The sequence below is a fragment of the Oryctolagus cuniculus genome, chromosome 19, assembly GCF_051225735.1.
Source record: "Oryctolagus cuniculus isolate XC-2025 breed Fujian yellow rabbit chromosome 19, ASM5122573v1, whole genome shotgun sequence".
Classification (NCBI taxonomy): domain Eukaryota; kingdom Metazoa; phylum Chordata; class Mammalia; order Lagomorpha; family Leporidae; genus Oryctolagus; species Oryctolagus cuniculus.
In genome coordinates this window covers 17,997,509-18,023,720 of record NC_142885.1, presented here as the reverse complement: position 1 = coordinate 18,023,720, position 26,212 = coordinate 17,997,509, and the positions used below count along the sequence as shown (strand labels likewise).

The 26,212-nt window shown below is 54.2% G+C and overlaps 1 protein-coding gene across 1 annotated transcript in view; it reads left to right on the top strand.

The window, feature by feature from the left end:
• The first annotated feature begins 410 nt into the window (after nucleotides 1-410).
• HIP1 (huntingtin interacting protein 1) overlaps nucleotides 411-26,212 on the top strand; it is a 138,455-nt gene continuing 112,653 nt past the window's right edge. The window contains exon 1 of the mRNA XM_051835462.3: nucleotides 411-610. Coding sequence (XP_051691422.3) covers nucleotides 491-610 — 120 coding nt within the window. The 5' untranslated portion in view covers nucleotides 411-490. The remainder of the gene's footprint in view (nucleotides 611-26,212) is intronic.

The following is a 26,212-nucleotide window of genomic DNA, read 5'->3' as shown; positions in this document are numbered from 1 at the left end:
TCCCCTGGGCAGGCCAGAGTTCCCGGCCCGCCGGCCCCCGCCCAGCCCCCGGAGCGGGAAGCCTGAGGTGGCGCTCTCCGGCGGCCGGCGCGCTCGGGGCGAGCGGGGACGGCCGGCTGGGGGAGGGGCGAGCGGCGCGCCGGGCGGCGGGGCGGGGCGAGCGAGGGCAGGTCAGGGCAGCCCGCCCAGGCCCCGCCCCGTCCCCTCAGCGGACAGCGGGCCCGCGGTGATGGACAGGCCACCGGGCCAGTCACGGAGCGCCTCGAGGGACCAGCAGGGCAGGACGGGCCGAGGGGCTCCGGAGGGGCGGGGGCGGGCGGGGAAGCCTCTCGAGGTGGGGCGGGGTCTCGAGGAGACCGGCAGCGCTCCCAGCCAATGGGAGGTGCCAGTCGTCCCGTTAGCGCCGGATCCCCGCGGGTAGGGCGGGGCGTGCGGCGCCGTGGGGATCCCGGGGCTGCCGAGGGCCCCTGACTCTGCTCCTCTCGGCGACATGGACCGGATGGCCAGCTCCATGAAGCAGGTGCCCAACCCGCTGCCCAAGGTGCTAAGCCGGCGCGGGGTGGGCGCGGGGCTGGAGGCGGCGGAGCGCGAGAGCTTCGAGCGGACTCAGGTGAGGACGCGGCGAGGGGGATCCCGGGGCATCGTTGGGGGCACGCCGAGAGACGCAGTGTCCGGGAGGTGCTTTGAGGAGAGTAAGCGGTCTTGGAGGCTCAGGAAGAGGACGGAACCAGGCGGCCGTGAGCGGAGGCATGTGGCGCGCGGGTCCTGGAGAACCCCCGGGGGGGGGGGGCATCCCAGGTGGTCTGGAGGGGAAAGGCAGGAGGGGCAGGGGCGGGCTCGGAGGAGGGGGCTGGAGAGGGAGGGGACCGGACAGGGGTCACACAGGGCAGGCGGGAAGGACAGGAGCCCCCAGAGAGGGGCTACGGAATGGAAGGGCAGGGGAGGCGCGTGGGGGGACACTTGGGACCCAGGCAAGTGTGGGAGCGGAGAGCGGGACGCTGGGCTTGGCAGTGAAGCCCCCAGCTTCTGGCTTGCACTTACCTCACCCTCCCCTTCATCCCTCACCCGTGCATCCCATTCCTCCGGGGGCTTCTGGCTTGGCTCTCAGTGGCCGGCCGGAGGGGTCTGCTTGGTGAGCAGGAATGTGGGAAATGCGAGTGTGGCCCGGCCTGGACCGTGACCAGGGGGCAGGAACCGAGTGCTGGGCCTGACAAACTCCGCCGGTCAGGGCTGCCCAGAGCTCTGACTTGGGGTTTTGCCTTTTCTTCCCCGCAAGATGTGCCTGCGGCTGATAGGCAGGCTGCCCTGTTCCTTCTGCCTGGACAGGGCTTGGAGCCAGAATCCCTCCGTGCCATCAACAAAAAGCCACAATGCATTTTCACCTCCGGGTTTAACGCCGGGCATATGGATCGAGCTCACTGCAGTGGTGGTGTTTATGGTGCGCATGCTTGGCGTGTGTGTGAGACCTGTTTCCCAGGGCACAGCCCTCGCTCGCTCTTCATCCCGAGCGCCAAAGTTGTCGGGGCAGATCTGCTCCCTGCTCTCCTGGCTCTGGGAGAGGAGGCTTTGAAGAGCCGGTCCGGGCTGTCACTGCCAGAGGCTGTCTCTTCTGCTGTGTGTTCTGCACCCACGTGGAAAAGATAGAGAAGATAGGGCGGGCCTGAGTGCCCCGTAGCTGGGATCTTGAGTAAGTTCTGCATCCCATTCAGTCACACTGGAGTGTTCTAGAATCTCTGCCGTTTCTTCTCTGTGCCCCAGGAAAGAAGAGACAAGTAGTCGAGGGCCTCCCAGCCTCCAACCCAACTTCAAGCTTGCTCCTCTCCCTGTAACCCCAACCCCAACCCCAACTCTAACCCCAACCCCAACCCCAACCCCAACAGTCAGGACCATTGGAAACAGGCAGCTTTCTATATTACAGTCTTGGGTGTTCTGTCTTGCTTATCCAAGGCTTCTTGCAAAGCAGCATGCCTATTTCATCTTTTTAATGAAAGGGGAAAATAGTAGGTGCTACTTTATGAAACCCCGTGTCTTCTACAGCATCAGAAACATAAGAAGCTGGAGCGGCAGAGGAGTAGATGTTAAGACATTGAGCCGCCGCGGTGATGGAAGTTAGGTCTGGAAGTTGCCTGCCGTGACTGGCACGTCCCTGTGCTATCCAGGCTTGGTCGGCGTTCTTTGGTATTTTATATTCTATGGAACACTTGTCGTTGGCCAGGTTTGGCCATGTGTATCCGGGTTGGAGGGTGCTGGGTAGAGCTGAGATGGAAAAGAGAAGTTTTTGGCTGTTGAAATCTTTTTTTTTTTTTTTAAGATGTATTTATTTATTTGAAAGGCAGAGTTACAGGGAGAGAAAGAGGGAGAGAGAGAGAAAGAGGAGAGAGGTCTTCCATCCACTGGTTCACTACCCAAATGGCTGCAACAGCCAGAGCTGGGCCAATCCGAAGCCAGGAGCCAGGAGCTTCTTCCAGGTCTCCCACATGGGTACAGGGGACCAAGGATTTGGACCGTCTTCCTTTGCTTTCCCAATTGCATTAGCAGGGAGCTGGATCTGAAGTGGAGCAGCCAGGACCCAAACCGGTGCCCATATGGTGTGCTGGCGCTGTTGGCAGCGGCTTGACCTGCTACAGCACAGCACCAGCCCCTTGTTAAACTCATGAAGGGAGCAGAAGAACGAGAAAAGAAGAGAACAGGACTAAAACCTAACGTTAGTCAATCTGCAAACACTTATTTGGCTTAATGACTACCTATCAAATGTGTCATGAGATATCAAAATGAGTTAGAGAAAAAAAGTTTAATGAGTTAGGAGACCATGAGAATCAGCTAAGGTAGAATAATAATTGTACCTAAGTATAGTGTTTGACACCGTTCTAACCCCTTCAGTGTATTACCTTCTTGAATCTTGGCCAGAACCTATGAGGTGGGGAGCAGCCATACTGTACAGTGTGGGAACTGAGGCATGGAGAGGTCAAGGAACTTGGCAGAGGTCACACCGCTGGACGTGGTCCCTGCCTGGCTCTGCCTTCGAGTCTGGAGCTAGAAGACGTTTTGAGTTTTACAGCCGGGCGTGTGCGTGGGTCGTGCGGCCGCCAGCACGTTGTCTAAGCCTCCGTTTCCTTATTGTAAAAGAGAGATCACGTGCCCCTCACAGGTTTATTGCCGGGATTAAGTGAAATCCCACGTGCGTGAAGGCATTTGTGAGCCCGGAGCGCTGTCTTAGTGAGGATGATTATAGTCTGGGCGGGGAGAAGAAGGCAGGAGTGTGGTGAGCTCCTCCCCAGAGGGGCAGACGTGTTCCTGGGTTATGGGATAATTACTAAGGGCAGAAGGATGCAGAGCAGGCTACTGAGGTCGGAGCCCTCGCCTGGGACGGAGCCACGCCTAGGAGCATGAGTTAGCACTTGCGGGGCGGGCGGGGGGGGGGGGCATTCCTAAGATGGGGAATGGCTGAGAAGCTTCCAGAGTGGATGCCCTAGACTGCACTCGTTGGCTGAGGTGGAGAGAGGCGCCGCCTGGGCCACTGCCACCTCTGACGCTGCTTGGTAAACCACCTAGTGGCCGTCAACTCACACTGTGCAGATCCAGCCATTCGCTGGTCAGGAGAAAGGGGCGTCCTTTGGGAAAACGTGCGGACTTTGTCCTTGTCCTTGGTCCCTGGACGATACAGTATGACAACCTTTTCCTTAGCATTTCTATCCTCTTGGGTATTGAAAGTCATCTGGGCCGGCACTGCGGCTCACTAGGCTAATCTTCCGCCTGCAGCGCTGGCACCCCGGGTTCTAGTCCTGGTCAGGGTGTCAGTTCTGTCCCGGTTACTCCTCTTCCAGTCCAGCTCTCTGCTGTGGCCCGGGAGTGCAGTGGAAGATGGCCCAAGTTCTTGGGCCCTGCACCCGCATGGGAGACCAGGAGGAAGCACCTGGCTCCTGGCTTCGGATTGGCGCAGTGCAAGGGCCGCAACACACTGGCTGTAACAGCTACTTGGGGAGTGAACTAACGGAAAAAGGAAGACCTTTCTCTCTGTCTCTCTCTCACTCTCACTGTCTAACTCTGCCTGTCAAAAAAAAAAGAAAGAAAGAAAGAAAAGAAAAGTCATCTGGAGATGATTTCAAGTATACTGGAGGGCATAGGTAGGTTCCATGCAGATAAATGGGACTTGAGCATTCCTGCATTTTGATACCTACAGGGCAGCCTGGAACCAACGCTCCCACAGACTCGGGGTGGGGGGCAATTGTACTGTCTTCCTAGCTTCTGTGTGGCCCGCGGTCAACAACTGTGTCTTGTGCTTACCTACAGGTCCCCTGCACTGCCCGAGGCTCCTGGTCAGCCGTCTGTAGTCTGTAGTCAAGGGTAGTAAATTGCTGGTTGCACCAGCGGCTGCAGAGCCCTGTGCCTGGGTGGACAGGTCAGCTGCGGGCCACAGGAGACATGTGTAATTACCTGCTGTTCTGTTGCGTTGCCCTGAGTTCTTTCCTGGTCTCATCAAGCTGGGAGCCCTGGACCTGGCCTGTCCAAGAAAGGGCTCTAATTGCTTTTTATTTAATTTGTTCAAGATTTATTTATTTTATTGTTTGGAAGGCAGAGTGACAGAGAGACAGAGAGAAAGAGAGATCTTCCATCCACCAGTTCATTCCCCAAATGACTGCAATACAGTGGCTGGGGCTGGTCCAGGCCAAAGCCAGGAGCCTGGAACTCCATCCAGGTCTCCGATGTGGGTGGCAGGGACTTATTATTCGGGCCATCCTCCGCTGCTTTCTCAGGTGCATTAGCAGGGAGCTGGGTCAGAAGTGGAACAGCCGGGACTTGAACTGAAGCTCATGTGGGATGCCAGTGCTGCAGGCAGAGGCTTCCATGATGCCAACCCCGAAGGGCTCTGGTTGCTTCCCCAGCCTTCTCGTGCCCCAGCATCTGCACCCTCCGCTCAGCCTTGCTTCCTGGTCTCTTCCCAGAAATCTGCTCTCTTCTACTCTCCTCTCCCCCTGTGGGGGCCACTGACCCTGCCAAATGGGGGACCGCTGAGCTGCCTGCAGCCCCCTGGTGTGTCCCATCCAGTGCAACACAAGCCACCTGCAGGTCTTCTTGCCCTTGGAAAAGCTGCTGAGTTGTCTGGAGCACTTGACGGTGTGGGATCTGCACGATGCCTAGGTCTTGTCGTCTTGCCCAGGGTCAGCCTGTTGGGGAGCAGAAGGGTCAGGATTCTAAGCCAGGACTCCAGGTTCCAAGCCTTGGGCCCCTTGCACCACACTGTCCTCACATCAGCCCAGAGGGCGACTCTGGGATGAAGCAGGGGGCCTGCCAGTCACAGACGAGCCAGATGCCCCGTCTATGTTTACTTAGCCCGCAAATGGGTTCTTCTGTCTTTGGTTTCTTTACTCTCTCAGCATCCATTTATGAGCACAGAGCGTGGAGGGGACACAGAGATGAGTAAGATAAAGAGACCAGCCCCGGGGGAGCTCATGAGTCAGCAAAGGGGTGGACGGGCCATGCGGGCTCCTCTGCAAGCCGTGCTGCGCCGTGCGGTCTGAGCACGGGGCAGTACCTGCATCTCCAAGGCAGGACCTCAGGCCCCGCCCCCACCGCACTGCCTCTGAGCCTGCGTCTCAGCCAGAGCCCCTGTAGGACCGTGCTCACTACGGGAGGGAACAGCCCCGCTCTGCGGTAGGTGGGTGCTGGAAGCAGAGGAGGGGGTGGGGCTGGGGAAACACAGATGCAAGAGCCGTCTCCGTGGGCAGAGTGAGCCAGGGAGTAAAGGACCTTTAGGCGTCGTGTGTTGGGCAGAGCAGGAGACAGATTCTAGAGAAGAGAGACAGAAACAAACACTTCTTGTGGGCCTGTTGGGTTCAGGGAACGTGCTGGGTGACGTACAGCCATGATCTCAGGCTCAGAGAAGCTGAGGGACAGTCCGAGATCACACAGAGGAAGTCAGCTGGGAAGCCAGAGCCTCACCATTGGATAGCCGCATCCCTGTTGAACTTGGGGGTGTTCCTGCCATCTCAACCTGAGACTGACCGCTGGAAGGTTCTGTGATCCTCAGCCCTGGCTGTGTGTTCGAATCATCTAGCAGCTCTTTATTTAAAAAACAAAAAACAAAACACCCTGCAGGGCCTGTCTCAGCTGGCCTGGGGTGATCACTGACAGTTGATGAGCTCAGGCTCGTGTGCGGCCAGGACAGTGACCACTGATGCACCGCCATGGCCTTGGCACCCTATGGACTCTGGGATGGCTCTGTCTGTTCAGGTTGTACCCCCAAAACCAAGATGGCTTCCGACCTGCTTCCTGCAGCGGGGAGGAATCCACCTGCCGAGTTTGGTTTTTGGCAGCCCAAACGCTCAGAACAAGGCAGTGTAGCACGTTGAGTCTCATCCTTGGCTCGCACCTTCCTTCCCCTACTGCTCGTGGACAAGAAGTGTCGAGAACACAGGCCGCCTGAGGTCTGAGCAGCTGCCCTCTTGCAGGGAGAGCCGTGAGTGGGCTGATGTCCTCATGGACAATCTGAGCTGGCTTTTTGGGTGAAAGATGCTGTGCTTCTCCTCTCCATGGCGATAAGAGGCAACGTTTACTGCCCACTTCCTAGGTGAATGCGGTTAAGGCCTCACGCAAGCCAACCTTTCTGGTCCTTGCAACAATTTGATGAATTATCCCAGTTAAGTACATCCCCTATGCACAATGCTGGGGACCGGAAGGGATCTGGGATTCCGAGTTTGCTGGGTTTCAGAATATTTGCACGCACGTAACGAGATTGCGTGGGGATGGAACGGAAGGCCATCTCTCTCTCACCGCACCATTTCTGCACGTAGCCAGGAGCTCATTTTAGGTAGTGTTTTTGGTGCACCTGTGTTTTGACCGTGGCCTGTCACAGGAGGTTAGGTGTGGAATTCTCCACTGTGGGTGTTAAGAGAGTGTCAGATTGGGGAGCACTTTTTGGAATTGGGGACGCTCAGCCCGTGATCCCTGTGCTGCAGATGAGGGAGTTGAGGCTTCTGGGGTTCGGAAGTAGCTCAAGGTTCTGAAGTAAGAGCTGGCCGCAGAGCCTGGCTTTATGCTGGTGCTCTCCCCGTGTCCATCTGTCCCTGCCTGGCACCCACCAACTCCATTCTTTCTTCACTGTGCTCCCCCTACGTCTTGCGCTTCCTGTCCACTCCCCCCACCCGGTGGCTCCATGATGTGGGCTCCCCACATCTCCCTCATGACTCCCCAGCCCGTGTGTGACCACTTCCCTTGGGACATCTGGCCCTGGGTACTCCACCCTCACCGTGGCTGTCATCCCCCTGGGATCAGCTGTCTGTCACCCTCCTTCCTGTGCTCACAGCCATGTGCTGTTGCTGCCACCCCGTGCTGCTGCTCTGGTACCTCAGCCCTTGCTCCTCACTGCTCCTGCTCTTCCTGCCCCTCGCCTGCATCCTTGTCATCCATCCTTCCTGCCCCCAGACAGCCCATGGGGTGGCTTGTGCCTAAACCCCAACTAAGTTCCTTTCTCCGAGAGCCTGCATGATGCGGTACCAGCAGGGTCCCTGCTCCCTTGTTCCCTGTTCTTGTTCCGCCTCACTTTATTAGACAGCCCCTACAGCCTGGCCACATCCAGATCATGTGTTTGAGTAACCCTGAGCCCTGGGCTACTGGGTGTCTCCTCTCATTCCCCCAAGCCCAAGCTTGGTTTCCCTTCCAGCTGCTGTGTTCTCTGGAGTAGGCTGTGGGTCTCAGCGCCCAGGCTGGGCCCTGGCAGTAGGCAGACACAGGTGCCCAGTTGCCAAATGCATGAGCGTGAAAAGCTGGAGGACTGGGCGCTGTGGGCAGGCCCCCACTTGCAGCGAACTTCTCCTATGCACAGTTTGGAGATTCTCTCTCTCCTTTGATTTATCCAGTGATTAACTCTTGCCATGTGCCCACTCGATGGGCCAGGCCTGGGCACCCAGAGTACAAGGGAGGCTCCTGCCCAGCCCCCTGACAGCCAGGCTCGGGGGAACCCACTCCGCACAGAGTTTGCAACGTCTACACACAGCATCAGGGCTCAAGGTCAACTGTTTGTGTTTCCATAATGTTGTGGACACTTTATAAAACACTTCTAAAATGTGGTCTTGGCCTTGCCCAGGGTGTCTTTTCGACACAGGTGAGAGCTGTCTGAGCTAGAAGATATTGGAGGGAGGGAGAGAGATGGGCCTCGTGTCCTGGGCACCTGGACATGGCTGGCTGGTGGTGGCCTGCATGCAGGTGTTGGGGTGAGGGCCATTAGGTTAAGTGTGAGAACCAGTCGAGCATCTGATACCCAGAATGCTCTGAAGTCAAAACTTTCTGAGCACTGATTGACTCTGCAAGCAAGTGGAAAATTTCACACCCCGAAAAGTGTTTAAAAAAAAAAAAAAACTGCCGAAAATCACCTTCAGGTTGTGCATGTAAGGTGTATAAGACGTGTGCATGAATTTCCTGTTTAGACTTAGATCTCATCCCCAAGAGACCTCCTAATGTGTGTGCAAAGATTCCAAAATCCAAAACCTGAAACCCTTAGGGTCCCCAGCATCTCAGGGACTCAAGGTCCTTAACCTGTAAGGAGAGCAGTGGAGAGGGGGAGGGAGAGGGGGAGGGGATGGGGGAGGGAAAGGGGGAGATGAAGGGAGGAGGGAAGAGGGAGGGAGATCTTCCATCTGCTGATTCATTCCCCAGATGACTGCAATGGCCAGTGCCAGGCTAAAGCCAGGAGCTTTTTCCAGGTCTCCCACATGGGTGTAGGGGCCCTAACACTCAGGCCATCTTCTGCTGCTTTCCCAGACACGTTAGCAGAGAGCTGAATTGGAAGTGGAGCAGCCAGGACTCAAACCGGTGCCCATATGGGATGCTGGCATCACGGGCAGCAGCTTTACCTGCTGTGCCACAATGCCAGCCCCCTGGATTTCTTGTTACAGAATGAGGAGGCTGGAAAAGATTACAGAAGGTCCTTCCAGGTCTCAAATATTTAATTTATATATTTAAATTTGAGAAACACTGAGAAAGCTCCCATTTGCTGGTTCACTCCTTTCATGCCACTGAAGGCTGGGACTGAGATGGGCTGAAGCCAGGAGCTGGGAGCTCAATCCAGGTCTCCCACATGGGTGACAGGAACCTACTTACTTGAATCATCACCTGTTGCCCCATGGTCTGCATTAGCAGGAAGCTGGAGTCAGGAGCCAGAGCCTGGCTTTGAACCCAGGCAGTCCACTATGGGAAGTTAGTATCTTAAGATAGAGTGCAGTGAGGGGAGAGAGAGAGAGAAAATTTTCCATCTGCTGGTTCACTCCCCAAACGACCCCAGTGGCTGAAGCTGGGCCAGGCCAAAGCCAGGAGCCAGAAACTCTTTCTGGGTCTCCCACATGGGTGGCAGGGGCTAATATACTTCAGCTATCATCTGCTGCTTTCCAGTTGCATTGGCAGGGAGCTGGGTCGAAAGTGGAGCAGCTGGGACTCAAACTGGCACTCCAGCATGGGATGCTAGCATGGCAGGCGGTGGCTCAGCCGCTGAGCCTGAACTTAACCTCTAAGCTAAACACTCAGCCCCCATATGTGCTTTCATGCTATATAGAGGGGTGCATAGTTCCACTGAGCTCTGAACTGTTTACAGGACTTTCAACTGCTTCCTGCATGTGGATGGGCCCCCAGGGACATGGGGCTCCCCAAAGGGTGGTGCTGTCCCTTAGGCAGGGCAGGGGCGTGTCCACGGGGCCCAGTAGAGCAGACCCCCACCCTACTTGAGCATGGATAATGTTTCTTGCAGCCGTCCACCAGGCACTGGTAAGGACCATTGGATGCACCCCATCCACTGGGCCTCTGATGCCACTGCCAGAGGGCAGTGTGGAGGTGACCTGGGTGTGGCCGGAGCTCAGCCCAGTGCGGTGGTGCTGTGGGCCAGTGGCCAGTTCTGCTGCTGCTGCGTGGAGCAGGGCTAATGGCCTGGAGAGGTGCCCACCCAGGGAAGGGAGCTTGGCAGCCCCACCTCCCGGCAGGGTGGAGGCCGCTTCCTGTTTTCCTGCCTGGGCAGGCAGGGAGGAGCCCCGTTCCCAGCTCCTGGGCAGTCCAATCTGACGCTGGTAAGAGGAGACTGGGATTTAACAGTGTCCTTTGGCTCAGATGGCAGAAGAGAGATCGGCATATTTTCTTGAATCAGAAAGCTGTTGCCGCCTGCTAATAACGCGACGAGACAGCTCAGGAAGCTGCCCGGACGGCCAGGAAGCCAGTGTGGCCTAGTGCCTCGGATTTCACGGCAGCTACCGCTGTTTATAGTAGAAGCCTGCTTGCACAGAACCACTTCAAAGCCACAGAACAACCAGGGGTGATTTTCAGTGGGTGATGGTGGTCGGTTTTCAGATATGGCCACTGGGACTCAGAGGGTAAGTGACTGGCCTGGGAGAGGCAGAGTGGAGCTTTGAACCCGGCACGTTGGATCCCAAGGGTTATATTTTTCTTTCTGCAGATCCTTTTAGAGCCGAGGTCTGGCCTATGCCTGGTAACTTAGAAAAGATACATAGATTTTTTTTCTAAGTCTTTTCCAATGGACTTATTTAGATATTTGCAAGTTCCTCACAGAAGAAAAATTTTGCAATACATACTATCAAAGAATCTATACCCAAAATATGGAATCAGTCAATAAAGAAAAAAAGGATGGGCTGGCATTGTGCTAGGGATTAAGCTGCCGTGTGTGACACTACCGTCCTATATGAGCACTGGTTCGAGTCCCAGCTGCTTCACTTCAGATCCTGCTCCCTGCTGATACGTCTGGCAAGACAGTAAAGCATGACCCAAGGGCTTGGGCCCCTGCGCCCACACGAGAGACCTGGAAGAAACTCCTGGCTTCTGGCTTCTGGCTTCTGGCTTCCGGCTTCTGGCTTCTGATCGACCCAGCTCTGGCTGTTGAGGCCATTTGGGGAGTGAATGAGTGGATGGAAGATCTCTCTGTCTGTAACTTCTGCCTCTCAAATAAATAAATAAATCTTTTAGAAAAAGAGATAATAAAACAATTAGCAGGAGGTATTTATAAAAAAAGACAAGCAGACAGCCAGTCCATATAGGAACAAGCGTGCAGCTTTGTGGAGGACGAAGACAATGCAGATCATCATTACGGTGAGATTCTATTCCGCGCCCATCAGGATGGCTGAAGCCACAGTGAGCAGCATAGTGACAGTGGCAAGCACTTGACAAGGACTTGGAGCTGTAAAAAGGCTCACGCAGTGTCCATGGGACTATAAGCTGGCGCAACTGTTGCAACACCGTCTAACATTATCCTAAAACAGAAGCTGTGTCTATTCAACAGAGCAACAGCTCCACTACTGGCTACAGGCTCAACAGAGATGCACACTCAGGCCCCAAAAGATAGGACAGTTAGCCGCATATTTTACCTTAGTCCCAACTGGAAGCAGCTCCAAAGGGCATTGACAGTATGTGGATATCAAATAGTGATACCGCCTTGCATTGGAAAGCTATATACCCATGACAATGAATGATTTCTAGTGATACTTAACAACGTGGATGAATCTTAGAGACATGTTGTTGAGTGAACAAAAAGACACCTTCTCTATGCTCCCATTTATATGAGTATTAAGTTAAAAAAAAATAGGCAAAATGAGGGGATGGTACTGTGCCGTAGTGGGCTAAGCCTCTGCCTGTGGCGTGAGCATCCCATATTGGCACTGGTTCTAGTCCCGGCTGTTCCACTTCTGATCCAGCTCTCTGCTATGGCCTGAGAAAGCAGTAGAAGATGGCCCAGGTGTTTGGGCCCCTGCACCTGTGTGGGGAGACCCGGAAGAAGCTCCTGGCTCCTGGCTTCAGGCCGTTGCAGCCATTTGGGGAGTGAACCAGCAGATGGAAGATCTCTCTCTCTCTCTCTCTGCCTCCCTTTCCGTGTCTATAACTCTACCTCTCAAGTAAATAAATAAATCTTTAAAAAAATGAAACCAGTGTTTAGAGGTGCTTCTCTAGATGGTAAAACCACATAGAAAAGAAAGGAAGTGATTCCAGAGGGGTCCAGTGAAAGGCCCTTGGGGTGTAGAGGAGGAGCAGGGGTGGGGGTGGGCAGGGGGACCTCTGACGTCCTGGGTAGCAGTGTGTGGTGATCCACTAGGTTGCACATTTTCATTTTGTTCAGTTTTCTGAATTTGTTCAAAATACAAAAGGCCGAGACAGCAAAGCAGAACAAAACACTGTCCTCCCTGGTGCCCGAGTCAGGGTCCAAGCACTTGCCCTCTCCCCGTCCATGCTTCCCTTGAGGTCTCTGTCAGTCAAGTCTGGCCATGCCCAGAGGGCATCGCTGATGCCGTCCCGGAACTGGGGAGCAGTTCCCTAATGGGTGGAGCACAGGCCAGCGGCCTCTTCCCAGGGCTGCTGGAGCAGGTAGCCCAGAAGTTGAGCCCTGTTGCCAGCCTGCTGTTAGCATGCTGCCCGTGGTTCCCATTTGTTGTCTGCGTTCCTCCGTGGTGCATGGGCCCCATGTTTGTTCCCCACCTGTGATTGTGATTATTTCCCTAGCACCTAGCAGTGGGCTTTGTGCCAACTCAGCCCAGGCAAAAAGGTCTCCAAGGGGTGGGAGAGAGCGTGTCTTCAGGCCCAAAGGAGGCGTGGGAGCGTGTAGCCTCAGACTCGGCTCGTGGCCCCAAGTTCCAGATCCAGCCACGAGTGATGGAGCCACGTGAGCCAGTGTGAGAGCCTGGGAACTCAGGCCGTGTGTTTCTGAGCAAAGCGGAGGCCGTGTCCTTCTCCCTGTGGCTCACAGAGGGCTGTAGCTGCTGGTGTGGCCCCTGGGGCCAGCCCGGGGTGTATCTTGACTGATGCTGTGTCCTTGCCTCTCGTCTAACATGGCCCATCAGGACAGGACACAGGCAGGAGCTGTACAGTTCCTTCTCTGGGTCGGGTCCAGGGCAGCTCCCCTTGGAATCACAGGTCAGCCCCGGGAGCACTGCCTGGGCTTGGTACACGGCAAGCATTCTGATAACCGTATGGCGAGCGCCTGGTTCATCTTTGCCACTCTGTTTTCCCAGCCCCGGGCACCGCTTGCTAAGGGTTTGTGGGGTGAAGGATGAATTACATTGAGTAGAGAACTGAACGAACAGCCACCAGTTTTGGTCTCAGCTCCACATCGTGAATCTAGAGTGAGCTCCCCCTGAGTCTGGAAGTGACTCGGCGCCCAGGAAGGCCCTGTCCTGAGAGCCCAGCGCTCTGACACGACCACAGGTGGTTCCTGGGGTGTTTCTTGTTGAGCGTGGACCCCTGACTCATGGAGACTTCGGGTTTCCCTCGAGATCCTTGTTCCAGAATGAGCCCTCCCTGGACAGCATAGGCTGATCCCTGTGAACAGGAGCCCAGCACCCCTAACCCTGAACCTGTCTGTCTCCTGCTGCACACTTGCTCCACCTCCTCCACTGTTCGCAAGTTCGGGGAACCTCGGTTTATAAGCCAGGCCTGCTCGTTCGAGCCCAAGTTCTCGCCGTCACCTCTGACACCCTCTTGCCCTAGGCCCCCACTGCCAGTCCCCAAGCCCTGTTCCTGTCTCCTCCATGCTCCCCACCCCTCTGTCTCTGCCCGAGTTTGGAGCCCCCATTTCTGGCCTGAGCTGCTTATTGCACAGCCTGGCTGGCCTTCCTGCCCTCCAGTCCCTGAACAGGGGATTCCCCCTCTCCCTGGCTGTTAGAGTTCTCCTTTAAAAGGCCAACTGTGGCCGGCGCCGCGGCTCACTAGGCTAATCCTCCGCCTAGCGGCACCGGCACACCGGGTTCTAGTCCCGGTCGGGGCGCCGGATTCTGTCCCGGTTGCCCCTCTTCTAGGCCAGCCCTCTGCTGTGGCCAGAGAGTGCAGTGGAGGATGGCCCAGGTGCTTGGACCCTGCACCCCATGGGAGACCAGGAAAAGCACCTGGCTCCTGGCTCCTGCCATCGGATCAGTGCGGTGCGCCGGCCGCAGTGCACCGGCCGCGGCGGCCATTGGAGGGTGAACCAACGGCAAAAGGAAGACCTTTCTCTCTGTCTCTCTCTCTCTCACTGTCCACTCTGCCTGTCAAAAAATAAATAAATAAATAAATAAAAGGCCAACTGCCTGCATCCCTCCACATTTTAAAGTCCCCATCTGCGTGATTCTAACCTGAAATCCAAGCTCTTGGCATGGCCCAGAGCCCAACCTTGCTAGACTTAACATCCTGGCAAGCCTCTTCCTGTGGCCCAGCCCCACCAAAGCTCTTAGCACCTGTGCACCTCAGCCCCTCTGCCTCCCTCCTGTGTGTGTGTGTGTGTGTGTGTGTATAAGATTTATTTATGTATTTGAAAGGCAGAGTGATAGCTGGAGCCGGGAGCCAGAGCTCAAACCAAGTCTCCCATGTCCGTGGCAGGGACCCAGCTGCTTAAGCTGCCACTGCTGCCCACCAGGGTGTGCATTAGCAGGAAGCTGGAGTCAGGAGCCAGGAAATGGGCGGCTTAACCACTAGGCTAACCATCCACTCCTCCTAAATGTTTGCTGAATAAGCTAATAATGCCTGTTGAGCTGATTCCGTTTGATTATTGCCATAACACAGAAGGCAACAGACCCAGTTACCACCCCAAGGCGGGCGCCTAGCAAATTTGGAGCAAATTTGATCTGTTTCACATTGGACCAGGAAAGAAGGGTCAGCAGCACCGGTTGGGTAAAGGTGACTGCATCTAAACAGCAGAGAATTCAGCGGGAGGGAGGCTCTCGGGTGTGATCACCGTACACCCAGAGCCAGTGGACTGGGCACCAGCCTTACGGATTCCTGCTTTACTGTGGCTCAGAGGCGGGAAAAGGATGGGGTAGGCAGGAGAGTGTTCCCCATCCCCCCAGGAGCTGCACCTCAACGCTGGAACCTGTGACTATGCAACTTCGCATGTTCCCTGGCGGAAGTGCCTTTGTTAGATGTGGATAAGGACCTCCAGGGAGGGAGGGAAGTGTCTCGGATAACCAGACGGGCCACATCTCATGGCTGGGGGCTTGAAAGCAGAGGCCCTGCTCAGCTAGGAATCTCTGTGCTCACAGCTGGAGAAGGCCCCCGTGGGTGGCAGGAGTCCATAGACTCTGCTGCCTTTCCAGGTGTGTGAGCGGGAGGCTGGATTGGAAGTGGAGCAGCCAGGGCTTCAACTGGCGCTCCATTGCCCTTGCTGGCTCTGGGATGCAGGAGCCCAGCCCCAGATGACCAGAGGGAGGCCTTTAGCAGCTAAAGGTGGTCCCTGGCTGACAGGCAGTGAGGGCACGGGGAGCTCGGGTCTGGAGCAGCAAGGCAGGATTCTGCCCACAACTTGGATGGCCTTGGAAGTGGTCTCTTGTCAGCCTCCAGGAAGGAAGGCAGCCTGGGCGACTGCGCAAGTTCAGCCTGGTGAGACCCATGTTGGCCTTGGAACCCGCAGAGCGGTGCAATAATAAGTGGGAGTTGTTTTAAGCTGCTGAGTTTATGATCATGGGTTACAAGAGTGCTGGAAAACTAATACAAGATAACAGGTGACTGGGGCTGCATAGCAGACCACCCTTCCAGACCCAGGGGGGTCCTTGTTCTTTTCATTTGTGCCTCTGGCGGCCGGAGATCAAACGTTGAATTTCCACTCCTGGCACTCACTCACAGAACTTTTATCCTGGAAAAATAATTCAGCAGCCTGTTCAAAACATTTTTTCCTGCCGGGCTGTGGAGTTCTTTGGTGCTACTCCAAGTTTGGGGAGCACAGATATAATTTACTTAACCTAAAAGAAAAAAAAAGTGTTTTTGATCAAATGCTGGGCTATCTGTTAAAAGGCAGGTGGGAAATCCTGGTGGAACTATCTGATCATGGTGACGTCTCTCCTGGAGAGAGATGACCCACAGATGGGAAGCAGGGGACAGCGATGTGGCACAGAGGGTTAAGCCATCACCTGCGATGCTGGTGTCCCATATTGGAACACTGGTTCAAGTCCCAGTGTGATCCAGCTCCCTGCTAATGCGCCTGGGACAGCAGTGGACGACGGCCCAAGTACTAGGCCCCCTGCACCGACGTGTGAGACCCGGAAGAAAGTCCTGGCTCCTGGCTTCAGTCTGGCCCAGCCCTGGCCGTTGTGGCCATCTGGGGGAATGAATCAGCCGATGGAAGATTCTCTCTGTAGTTCTGCCTTTCAAAAAGATAAATCTTTGAAAAACAAGTTAAGAAAAGAATTTTTTAAATGCACTTGAAACCTGTAGCCGAGCATAAACGCTTTGGCTCCCCAGAGCCGCCGCCTCTTCCTGTTGTCTTACCCAGCTTCAGCACTGACCTGGCCTCCCCAGAGCCTGGCGTGTTCTGAGCTGTGGTCTGGTTCGGTCCAGTTTCCTGGGGAACACTGAGGATTAGGAAAGGAAAATACCTCGTGCAGTGTCCATACCACCCGTGTCCAAAGCGAAGGGCACCTAGCCCTGAGCCTGAGCCTGGGCCCAGGCTGTGTCTCAAAACTGCAGATGCGGGGGAGGGGAACCTTCCCCCACACCCTGCCAGGGGCCATTTGGATATTTATAAGATCGTTCGGGGTCATAGAAAACTGTCAGTTGACACTCAGCCTGGGGTAGACATAGTGAATTTTGAGCCCCACCCGCAGTTAGACTGGCCAAATGATCTCGCAGGGTTTGTACAGCTCAGAGGCTGGATGTTCCCCGGCCCTACTGCTGAGGTTCTGAGCATGGGCTTTGGAGCCAGACAGTTCACCTGCGATGGGTACCAGGCAACCTTTGTTAGAGGTTGATGGTTTGTTGAGGTTAAGTGGGCCGCCATGGAGAGAGCGTGGACGTGAATGAAGGGACCCGTCTCTCAGCGTTACTGGAAGGATTAAATATGTGATGCATGACAAGTGCTCAAGATAGCACTTTTGTGGGACTCAAACACCAGCTCTTTCTTTTAACGGTTTATTTATTTATTTGAAAGGCAGACTTACGGAGAGAGAGAGAGATCTTCCTTCTGCTGGTTCACTCTCTAAGTGGCTGCAGTGGCTAGGGCTGGGCCAGGCCAAAGCCAGGAGCCTGGAACTCCATCTGGGTCTCCCACATGGGTGCAGGGGCCCAAGCACTCGGGCCATCTTCCACTGCTTTCTCAGGCACATTAGCAGGGAGCTGGATTGGAAGTGGAGCAGCTAGGATTTGAACCAGTGCCCATATGGGATGCCTGCATCGTAGACAGTGGCTTGCCCTGCTATGTCATAACGCTGACCCCCAGCTAATTCTTTTAACTGCTGAAATGCATGGGTGAACCTGCCTGTGCCCGTGGTGGAAGATAAAGATGTAGTATTCATGTACACGTATGTTTGTTCCCCTACTCCCAGAACAAGCACTCTACAGTGTGTGTCAACATGAGGTTACCCTGAGCATGCTAAGGGCAGCCAAGTTCCTGGTGTACGTTGGTTACTTTCTCCTTTGCTGCACAAACTTGTTGTCTCTGGATTAACCCATTGTCTCAGAGGATGTGCCTGAGTTTCTGTGTTTAGCAGATTGACAGCTCTCTTTATAGTGTATGCATTGCTACCTTCTGAATACAGCCCATTAGGTATTCATTGCCTCCTCCCATCATCCTGGGGTCAAGTGAGAAGGTCGACGGACCGGGTCTTTTAAGAAGATATAAACTAGTGATGAGTGCACCTGTCTGGATCTTTCTTCCCAAATCTCCAAACTGGAAAGTAATTATGAGGCAAATTAAAGGATTTTGCCTTGAATTTTGCCTGCTGCAGCAGGCACAGTGGGAGAGAGCATGCACCTGAGCCAAAAGGCAGCGCAGGCTACACGTGTGTACGGGGCCACTAAGAGTTTGGGTCCACCTGTAGGTGATGCATGTGTGACGGATTATGAAGGACAGTCTGTGATGTCAGGGGTCTGGCTAGAGATGGGAGCCGGGCTGAATGCACCGGGCTGTGCCTGAGGCAGGAGGAAGGCCCAGGAGGACAGAAACTCTCCTGGGGATGGCGGTGTGGGTGTGGCCATCTCCTTTCCGACCTGCCGCGGGGGCAGCTGGGAGCCTGGCAGTGTTGAAAAGTCTTGTTTTATTTTCATTTCTCCTGGGTGCCAGCTGAGTATATTTAGAAAATTTTGTCATGGAAAATGACGACTGAGGGCTAACAGGGAGCCTTCAACGCCTGCGGCTGATCCCAAGCCCCAAGGTTCGGGGCAGGCCTGCCTCCTGCCCGGCCACGAGACCCTCAAACAGTTCCCCATCTGCCAATCACAGGAACAGTACAGGCCCATGGTCTTTCGTCCATGATTCTGAAACCCCCAGAGCTCTGAACACCGCAAGTTCTCAAAGCCCAGGTCAGACCCCGACACGGCTGGGCAAGTTCCAGTCACCTGGCACGTGTGTCTTAACACACACACGCTCACACAGCAGGCTGCCGAGGTGTGACTGGGCTTGCTTACGGCTGGTGTTAGGCCCCCACATTCTAAATTCCAAGTGCTTCTGGCCCTGAGTTTGGAATGAGAGCTAGTGTCCCTGTAGGATTTACCCCACGATAGCACTGCAAGCATTTGAATGAGATAACCTTAGCCAGAGAAGACGAACCCCTGTGCCAGGCAAACAGCAGGCATCTGCTGGTATCTTGACAATGCTTTGGTTGTAGAATCACACTTGTGGGCCGAGGAGGGATTAGAGAGATTAGCCATCTAAATCCAGCTTTCTATACAGTCAAGATCCTGGTGAATTACTTTAAACTGGAAAGAATTAACATGGTAGCTTGGTGTGTCGTAGAGAGAGCCAAAGACGAAACCTGATTCGGATTCTTTCTCTGCTGGTTACCACCGCTGTGACCTTGGACAAATGCCTGTACCCGCCTTGCCTCAGTTTTCCTGTCTGTATAATGGAGATAGCACTATCCGTCCCACCCGGTTGCCCCAAGGACCCAAGAAACCCAGGAAGGCGGGGTGTTGATGTGAGTTCCTCCGGTGTGAGGTCCTGAACCAGGCTCAGCACCTCTGTGGTTTCCAGCCCGCAGAACATAACCCCACTGTTAGCGTGAGGAAGCACCAGGCTCACCCACCTGAGGGTAAAACACCAGGCTATTTCAGAAAGCTTGTGGGAAGTGGGAGGAAAAGATCAATTAATTTTGGTACAAAAAGATTTGAAATGAATGTATAGAGGAGGTCTTCAAAATGTTTATGGTTACAAAAAACAGTGCTTGAATTTTCAGTTCTTTTGCATTGAAATAAACATCTTTAAATTTTTTTATTATATTTTTCATTCATTTGAAAGGCAAGGGGAGAGAGAGAGAGAATCTTTCATCTGCTAGTTCACAATCCAGATGCCTGTAACAGTCCAGGGCTGGGCCAGGCCAAGGCTAGGAGCCTGGAACTCCATCCAGGTCTCCCAGCTTCTCGCAGGGACTCAGATACTGGAGCCGTCACCTGCTGCCTCCTAGGGTGCACATTAGCAGGAAGCTGGATTGGAGGCAGGGGAGCCAGGAGCTAAACTTGGCACTGTAATACGGGATGCAGGCATCCCGAGCAGCATCGCAACCACTGTGCCAAGCACTAGGCCCTACACTGATCGTTTTATTAACTTCCCTTTCCCGTGAACTTCTTGAGTTCTCCGGTACCTGGCCAGTACTGTCTAATAGCGTCAGGGTTGTGAAACACTGGGAAAGGTGGAGGAAGTGTCACAGATGGGAAGAGACTAAGGAGACGGGTTAGTCCTGGACAGGATCTAGGTGGGATCCTGCACTGGCTGTTGGAGCAGAGAGAGAGAAACGCGGAAAAGCTGGCAAAGCCCGAATCAATTCCCAAGCATGGAGGTGCTTATCAGGAAACTGGGTCTGTGCTCTGGCATTTGGGCACCTGGGGCATGGACCCTGGGCAGGTTATTTTTTTTTCTTTGTTAATCCTCAGTTTCCTGTAGGAAACTGGCTGCCATCAGGGCCACAGCTCAGAAGGCACCAGGAAGCTGGCAGGGAGGCGGGGGCCGTGGCTGAAGCTGGGGAGGACAGCAGGGAGGGGTGGGGACTGTGGCGAGCCCGAGTCGCGGAGGAAGTGGGCAGCACTGCGCCGAGGTGAGGTGAATGCCTTAGTTTTGATGACTTTCTGGGCTTATGTAAGATGGGAGTTAACAGAAGAAGAAGCCGGGCGAAGGGTGCAGGGGAACCCAGGACTATTTTTGTCAGTCTTCCCAAGGTCTAAAATTATCTCCAACTAAAATGTTAAAAAAAGAAAAAAAAATGCAACATGGTGCTTGGCAGACCCTCAGTGAACGCTGTGTGAGTGCCCGCTGCCCCCCACAGGCCCTGTCATCCCTGGACACGCCAGGTCCTCTGCAGAGGGCCAGGACAGGGCAGATTCCCAGGAGGGGAGGTAGGAGTGGTCTGGGCCGTGTCGGGGTGGAGAAGGTGTGCTGCCCACTCGACAGGGGAGCTGCTCCCAGCACCCCACTCTTGCAGGTGGAAGTAGACGTGGAGCAAACCCGCTAAGCAGAAGCCGTTGTTGGCCTCGCCCTGCTGTGGCTGGCCTGGCGCGGGGCTGTGGCGAGACTGGGCAGCCGGTTACACCCGGTCTTGTTCCCTGCTAGCTCATGGAGACCGGGGACGTTCCTCCCCTGTGATGAGGCTGCTACGTTGTCACTGCACGCACCCAGAGGGTTGGATGGCAGGGCCCAGGGCAGGCACCAGGGTGGTGGGGGTTTCCCGGGCCTCAGAAGCCTGCCACTGCCTACCACCCTCCAGGTTCACTGTGGCATCACTTTCTGCCCCCGCCAAGGGCTCTTTCTGGGGATGCCTTCTAGTCTCCCTTGTCTGATGACCGGGAGCTCCTCTAGGCCCAGGGCATATAGGGGCCACTGAGGCAGTGTGGTGAATGAGTGAATGAGTGAATGAATGAATGACCGGGTCCAGGGTGCCCCACGCGTGTCTGTTGGCCCGGTCCCCACGTCAGGCTGCTGTCCAGGATGACTGGGAATGTTCAGCACATCCCTCTGGGATCCCTCCCCGCAGTCCCGGGGGCCAGTTGCTTCTGCAGCTCCTCCTCCACTGTCTGAACCCCCTGGGCCTCCCCGTGTGTGTCAGAGGCTCGGAATTCTCCTGGCCTCTCCCCGTGTTGCTGGGAACTTCTTGCCGCAGGAAGTCGGGCTCATCGTGAGGGCCAAATAGTGGCTAAATATAACCTCCCGGCACAGATTGCTGAAGAGTTATGGCAGTGATGTGATGTCTGAGTGGACGAGGAGGGGGAGAGAAGTACTGTTTTCATTTTGGTAAAGAAGGGAGTAGGTACGGCAGCTCGCACATGTGCGGTGTCCACATCTGGGGTTTACCAGGTGTCCTTCCAGGACCTGTCCCTGACAGCAGGGAGTCTGGGGCTTAGACTCCTGCTGCCAGGCGGTCATTTCTTGGTCTTTCCTCTAGGCTGTATTTAAAAACACCCCCTGTCCTGGAGAACAACCCGGGGCCTCCCTGGCAAGCCCGGGAGAGCTGTGCTCAGGGGAGAGTTCCTGCAGGCAGGTCTGCCCCCCAGCCCCAGGGCCTGCAGGGAGCCCCCTGGGGAGGAGCCCAATCTAGAGAGGCTGCCTCTCCCCCTGGCTCACAGCATCACTGCCTCCCAGGTAATGGCTGATAAGCAGCAGGTGACAAGACCGGGCCCTGGGATGGTCACTGCAGAGACCCCAGCCACACGTGCAGAGGCCAAGAAGTAGCTCATCCTTAGCGAGAGATCTGGACTGAAGTCACTGTGCCGACCCTGATGGCTTCTAGGGCCTTCCAGGGGGCAGATGGCTTCCCGCATGCTCTCTTGGCCCCATCTGGGCTCGTTGGGTTGCCTGCATAGCATCAGGAGAATATGCAATTGTTTAAATTTATTTGAAAGTCCGAGTTACAGAATGAGGGGAAGGGAGAGTGAGAGAGAGAGAGAGATCTTCCATCTATTGGTTTACTCCCCAGATAGCTGCAATGGCTGTGTCTGGGCCAGGCCAGAGCCAGGAGCTTCTTCCAGGCCTCCCAGGTGGGTGCAGGTCCCCAAGCACCTGGACCATCTTCCGCTGCCTTCCCAGGTGCATTAGCAGGGAGCTGGATCAGAAGTGGAGCAACTGGGACACGAACTGGCGCCCATAGGGGAGGCTGGCATCGCAGGCTGAGGCTTTATCCACGACACCAGCCAGTGAGAGTATGAAATTTTGGGGATGTTTTTGCATCACATATGTCCCTTCTAGTCTATAAATTGGACAGTTGTAGGACCTCTGTTAAACTGTCTTCGAGGAAGAGCTTATCAATTTTGGGGAGAGAAACCAAGTAGTTCCTTCTGTAAGAAGCACCCCGGTGAACTCTCACGGTTCACTATCGTTGCCCCACCCTGCTATAACCAGGTGCTTGTATGGTGATCCCTGTGTAAACCATGAGAGTTAGTATCCCATTGGCATTAAAGAGCCTTGACAGGGTAACTGTACTTGCTAAGAGTTCCTCCAGCGACATTCCAACTTAAAATCTGAGGAGCATGTGTCCACAGAATGGAGGGCACGAGAACTCAAAATCTGAGATCTGGCTAACTCGTCGGTCCTTCGTGAGGGCTGAGTGCTCAGCTGATGCAGAGTGTGCTGTGTTCACCTCATGACATGGCCTGAAAACAGTTCTGAGGGGATTTCAGGACCCTCCTTGGCAGGGTTATACCCAGGTAGTGTGCAGTTCTGATAGGGAGACCGAAGACCATGCAGGAGACACAGAGACACCAACAGTGGGGAAGAGGAACCATGAAAGACGAGCGGCTTAAAATGTCTGGTTGTGATGCTGTTGTTGTAGATTTTTTAAACAGATTATTTATTTATTTGAAAAGCAGTGTGGCAGAAAGAGAGAGAAGTGGGGGGGAGAGAGAGAGAGAGAGAGAGAGAGATCTTAAATCCTCTGGTTCACTCCCAGTTGCCCACAACTGCTAGAGCTGGACCAGGCTGAAGCCAGGAGCCAGGAACCCTGTCTGGGACCCAAGTCCTGGGGCCATAATCTGCTACTCCCAGGGTGCACATTAACAGGAAGCTGGATCACAAGTGGAAGCAGGACTCATTCCCAGGCACCCTGCCATGGGATGCAGGCGTCCCAAGAGGAGCCTTAACCTGCTGTGCCACAACTCCCACCCCTGTTGTAGCTTATTTTTTAATAGTGTTGCTTATGTATCTCTGGAATTTTTTTTAAAAGATTTATTTAGCCGGCGCCGCGGCTCACTAGGCTAATCCTCCGCCTAGCAGCGCCAGCACACCGGGTTCTAGTCCCGGTCGGGGCACCGGATTCTGTCCCGGTTGCCCCTCTTCCAGGCCAGCTCTCTGCTGTGGCCCGGGAGTGCAGTGGAGGATGGCCCAGGTGCTTGGGCCCTGCACCCCATGGGAGACCAGGAGAAGCACCTGGCTCCTGGCTCCTGCCATCGGATCAGCGCGGTGCGCTGGCCGCAGCGCGCCGGCCGCGGCGGCCATTGGAGGGTGAACCAACAGCAAAGGAAGACCTTTCTCTCTGTCTCTCTCTCTCACTGTCCACTCTGCCTGTCAAAAAAAATAAATAAATAAATAAAAGAAAAAAAAGATTTATTTATTTATTTAAAAAGCAGAATAAAAGAGAGAGAGAGAGAGATCTTCCATCTGCTGGTTCATTCTCCATATGGCCACAACAGCCAGGGCTGGGCCAGGCTGAAGCCGGGAGCAGGAACTCCTTCCAGGTCTCCAATGTAGATGCAGGGGCCCAAGCTCTTGGGCCTTTTCCCACTGCTGTTCCAGGGACATTAACAGGAAGCTCATGGAATGCAGAGTGGCCAGGACTTGAGCAGGCACTCTGATATGGGCTGAAGGGTGTCAAGTGGCTGCTTAACCAACTGCACCACAAAGCTGGCTCCTGTGTCTCAGGAACATTTAATTTACATCAACCAAAACCTCCCACTAAGTTCTGGTGTTCCTGAAGTTAAACCACACCTGACTTTACCTCTTAAAAAGCTATTTGAAGCTAACACCACTTCTCATTTTTCCAAAAAACTAAAGACCAGGAACACTTCCTAACTCATTCAGTGAGGCCAGTGTTACCCTGATACCAGAGCCAGACAAAGAACCTACAAAACGAGAAAACCATGCACCAGTATTCTTTATGAACACTGATGCAAAAATCCTCCACAGAAAACTAGCAAATCTAAATCAGCAACATATTAGAATTATGCACCATGACCAAGTGGGACTTAGTACCGGGAAGCAAGGATGACTTAACATACAAAAACTGATCAATGTAATAGGCTACATTACCAATACAAAGGGAAAAACATGTGATTGTCTCAATTGTTACAGAAAAAGCATTTGAGAAAATCCAATACCCTTTCATGATGGAAAAAAAGCACTCAATATACTAGGAATTAAAGGAAGACTTCTCACCATAATAAAAGTCAGATGTGAAAAATCCACCGAAGAAATCAGTGGTGAAAAAAGGAAAGCTTTTCGGCCGGCGCCGCGGCTCACTAGGCTAATCCTCCGCCTAGCGGCGCCGGCACACCGGGTTCTAGTCCCGGTCGGGGCGCCGGATTCTGTCCCGGTTGCCCCTCTTCCAGGCCAGCCCTCTGCTGTGGCCCGGGAGTGCAGTGGAGGATGGCCCAGGTGCTTGGGCCCTGCACCCCATGGGAGACCAGGAAAAGCACCTGGCTCCTGGCTCCTGCCATCGGATCAGCGCGGTGCGCCGGCCGCAGCGCGCCAGCCGCGGCGGCCATTGGAGGGTGAACCAACGGCAAAGGAAGACCTTTCTCTCTGTCTCTCTCTCTCACTGTCCACTCTGCCTGTCAGAAAAAAAAAAAAAAAAAAAAAGATAAAAAAAAAAAAAAAAGGAAAGCTTTTCTTCTAAAAACAAGAACAAAATAAAGATGCCCACTTCCACGGCTCTTGGTCAACATTTCTGGGACTCCTAGCGAGCTCTAGCGAGGGGAGAAAAAGAATAAATGAGGCCGGCGCCGCAGCTCACTAGGCTAATCCTCCACCTTGGGGCGCCGGCACACTGGGTTCTAGTCCCGGTCGGGGCGCCGGATTCTGTCCCGGTTGCCCCTCTTCCAGGCCAGCTCTCTGCTGTGGCCAGGGAGTGCAGTGGAGGATGGCCCAGGTGTTTGGGCCCTGCACCCCATGGGAGACCAGGAGAAGCACCTGGCTCCTGCCATCAGATCAGCGCGGTGCCCGGCCGCGGCGGCCATTGGAGGGTGAACCAACGGCAAAAGGAAGACCTTTCTCTCTGTCTCTCTCTCTCACTATCCACTCTGCCTGTCAAAAAAAAAAAAAAAAAAAAAAAAAGAATAAATGAACAGATGGTATCCAGATTGGGAAGGAAGAAACTAAGTTATCTCTCTTAATTGGTGATGCACCCTTATCCTGCTGATATGCTCCTAAAGACTACACAAGAAAGCTGTGACCAGGAGTAAACAAATTCAACACTGTAGCACGATACAGAGGCAACACACAGAAACCAGTTGCTTCCATGTAATCCAAAAAGGAAATTAAGAAAGCCAATTCCATGTCAAATAGCACCAAAGAGAATGAAATACTTAGGAATTTACTTAACCAAGGGGCTGAAAGGCGTGTATGATGAAAACCGTGAGAAGCTTCTGAAAGAAATTAAAGGAAATCAAAGTTAGCGGAGATACATTCCATGTTCGCGTGTTGGAAGATTTAGTGCTGTAGATGTGTTACTAACCAGAGTGGATGTATCAATTTAATGCCATCCCTATTGCAATCCCCATGCAGAAAAGCTCATCTTAAAATTCATACAGAATTGCCGTGGATCCAGAGTTGGCAAGACCAACCTGATAAAGAATAAGAAAGATAGAGGGCTCACATCTTCTGATTTCAAAAATTACTCCACAGCAAAGGTCATCTAAACAGCATCACCCTGGCAAAGACGGAGACCTGTGTCAGAATTGGAGTGGGTTGGAATAGAGTCCAGACATAAGCCCTCACATACACGATCGAGTAATTTTTGATAAGGTGCCAAGACCATTCAGGGCGGGGGAAGACAATGTTTTCAACAGCAGGTGTTGGGGAAACTGGAGATCCCGCATGCAGAAGGAACAAGTTGGGCCGCTCTGGAACACCAAATGTAAAAAATCAGCTCAGAACCAAACCATGAGCTACACGTGAAACCTGGAGTTAGAAAAGCCTTCGAAGGAAACAGGGGAAAGCTTCGTGACACTGGACGTTGGTGGGGACAGCAGCAAAGATAGACGAATTGGACTTCCTGCAAATCAGCACACTCTGTGCGTCCAAAGACACCAGTCAGAGTGAAAAAGGCAATCCACAGAAGAGGGGAAAGTGTTTGCAAATTAT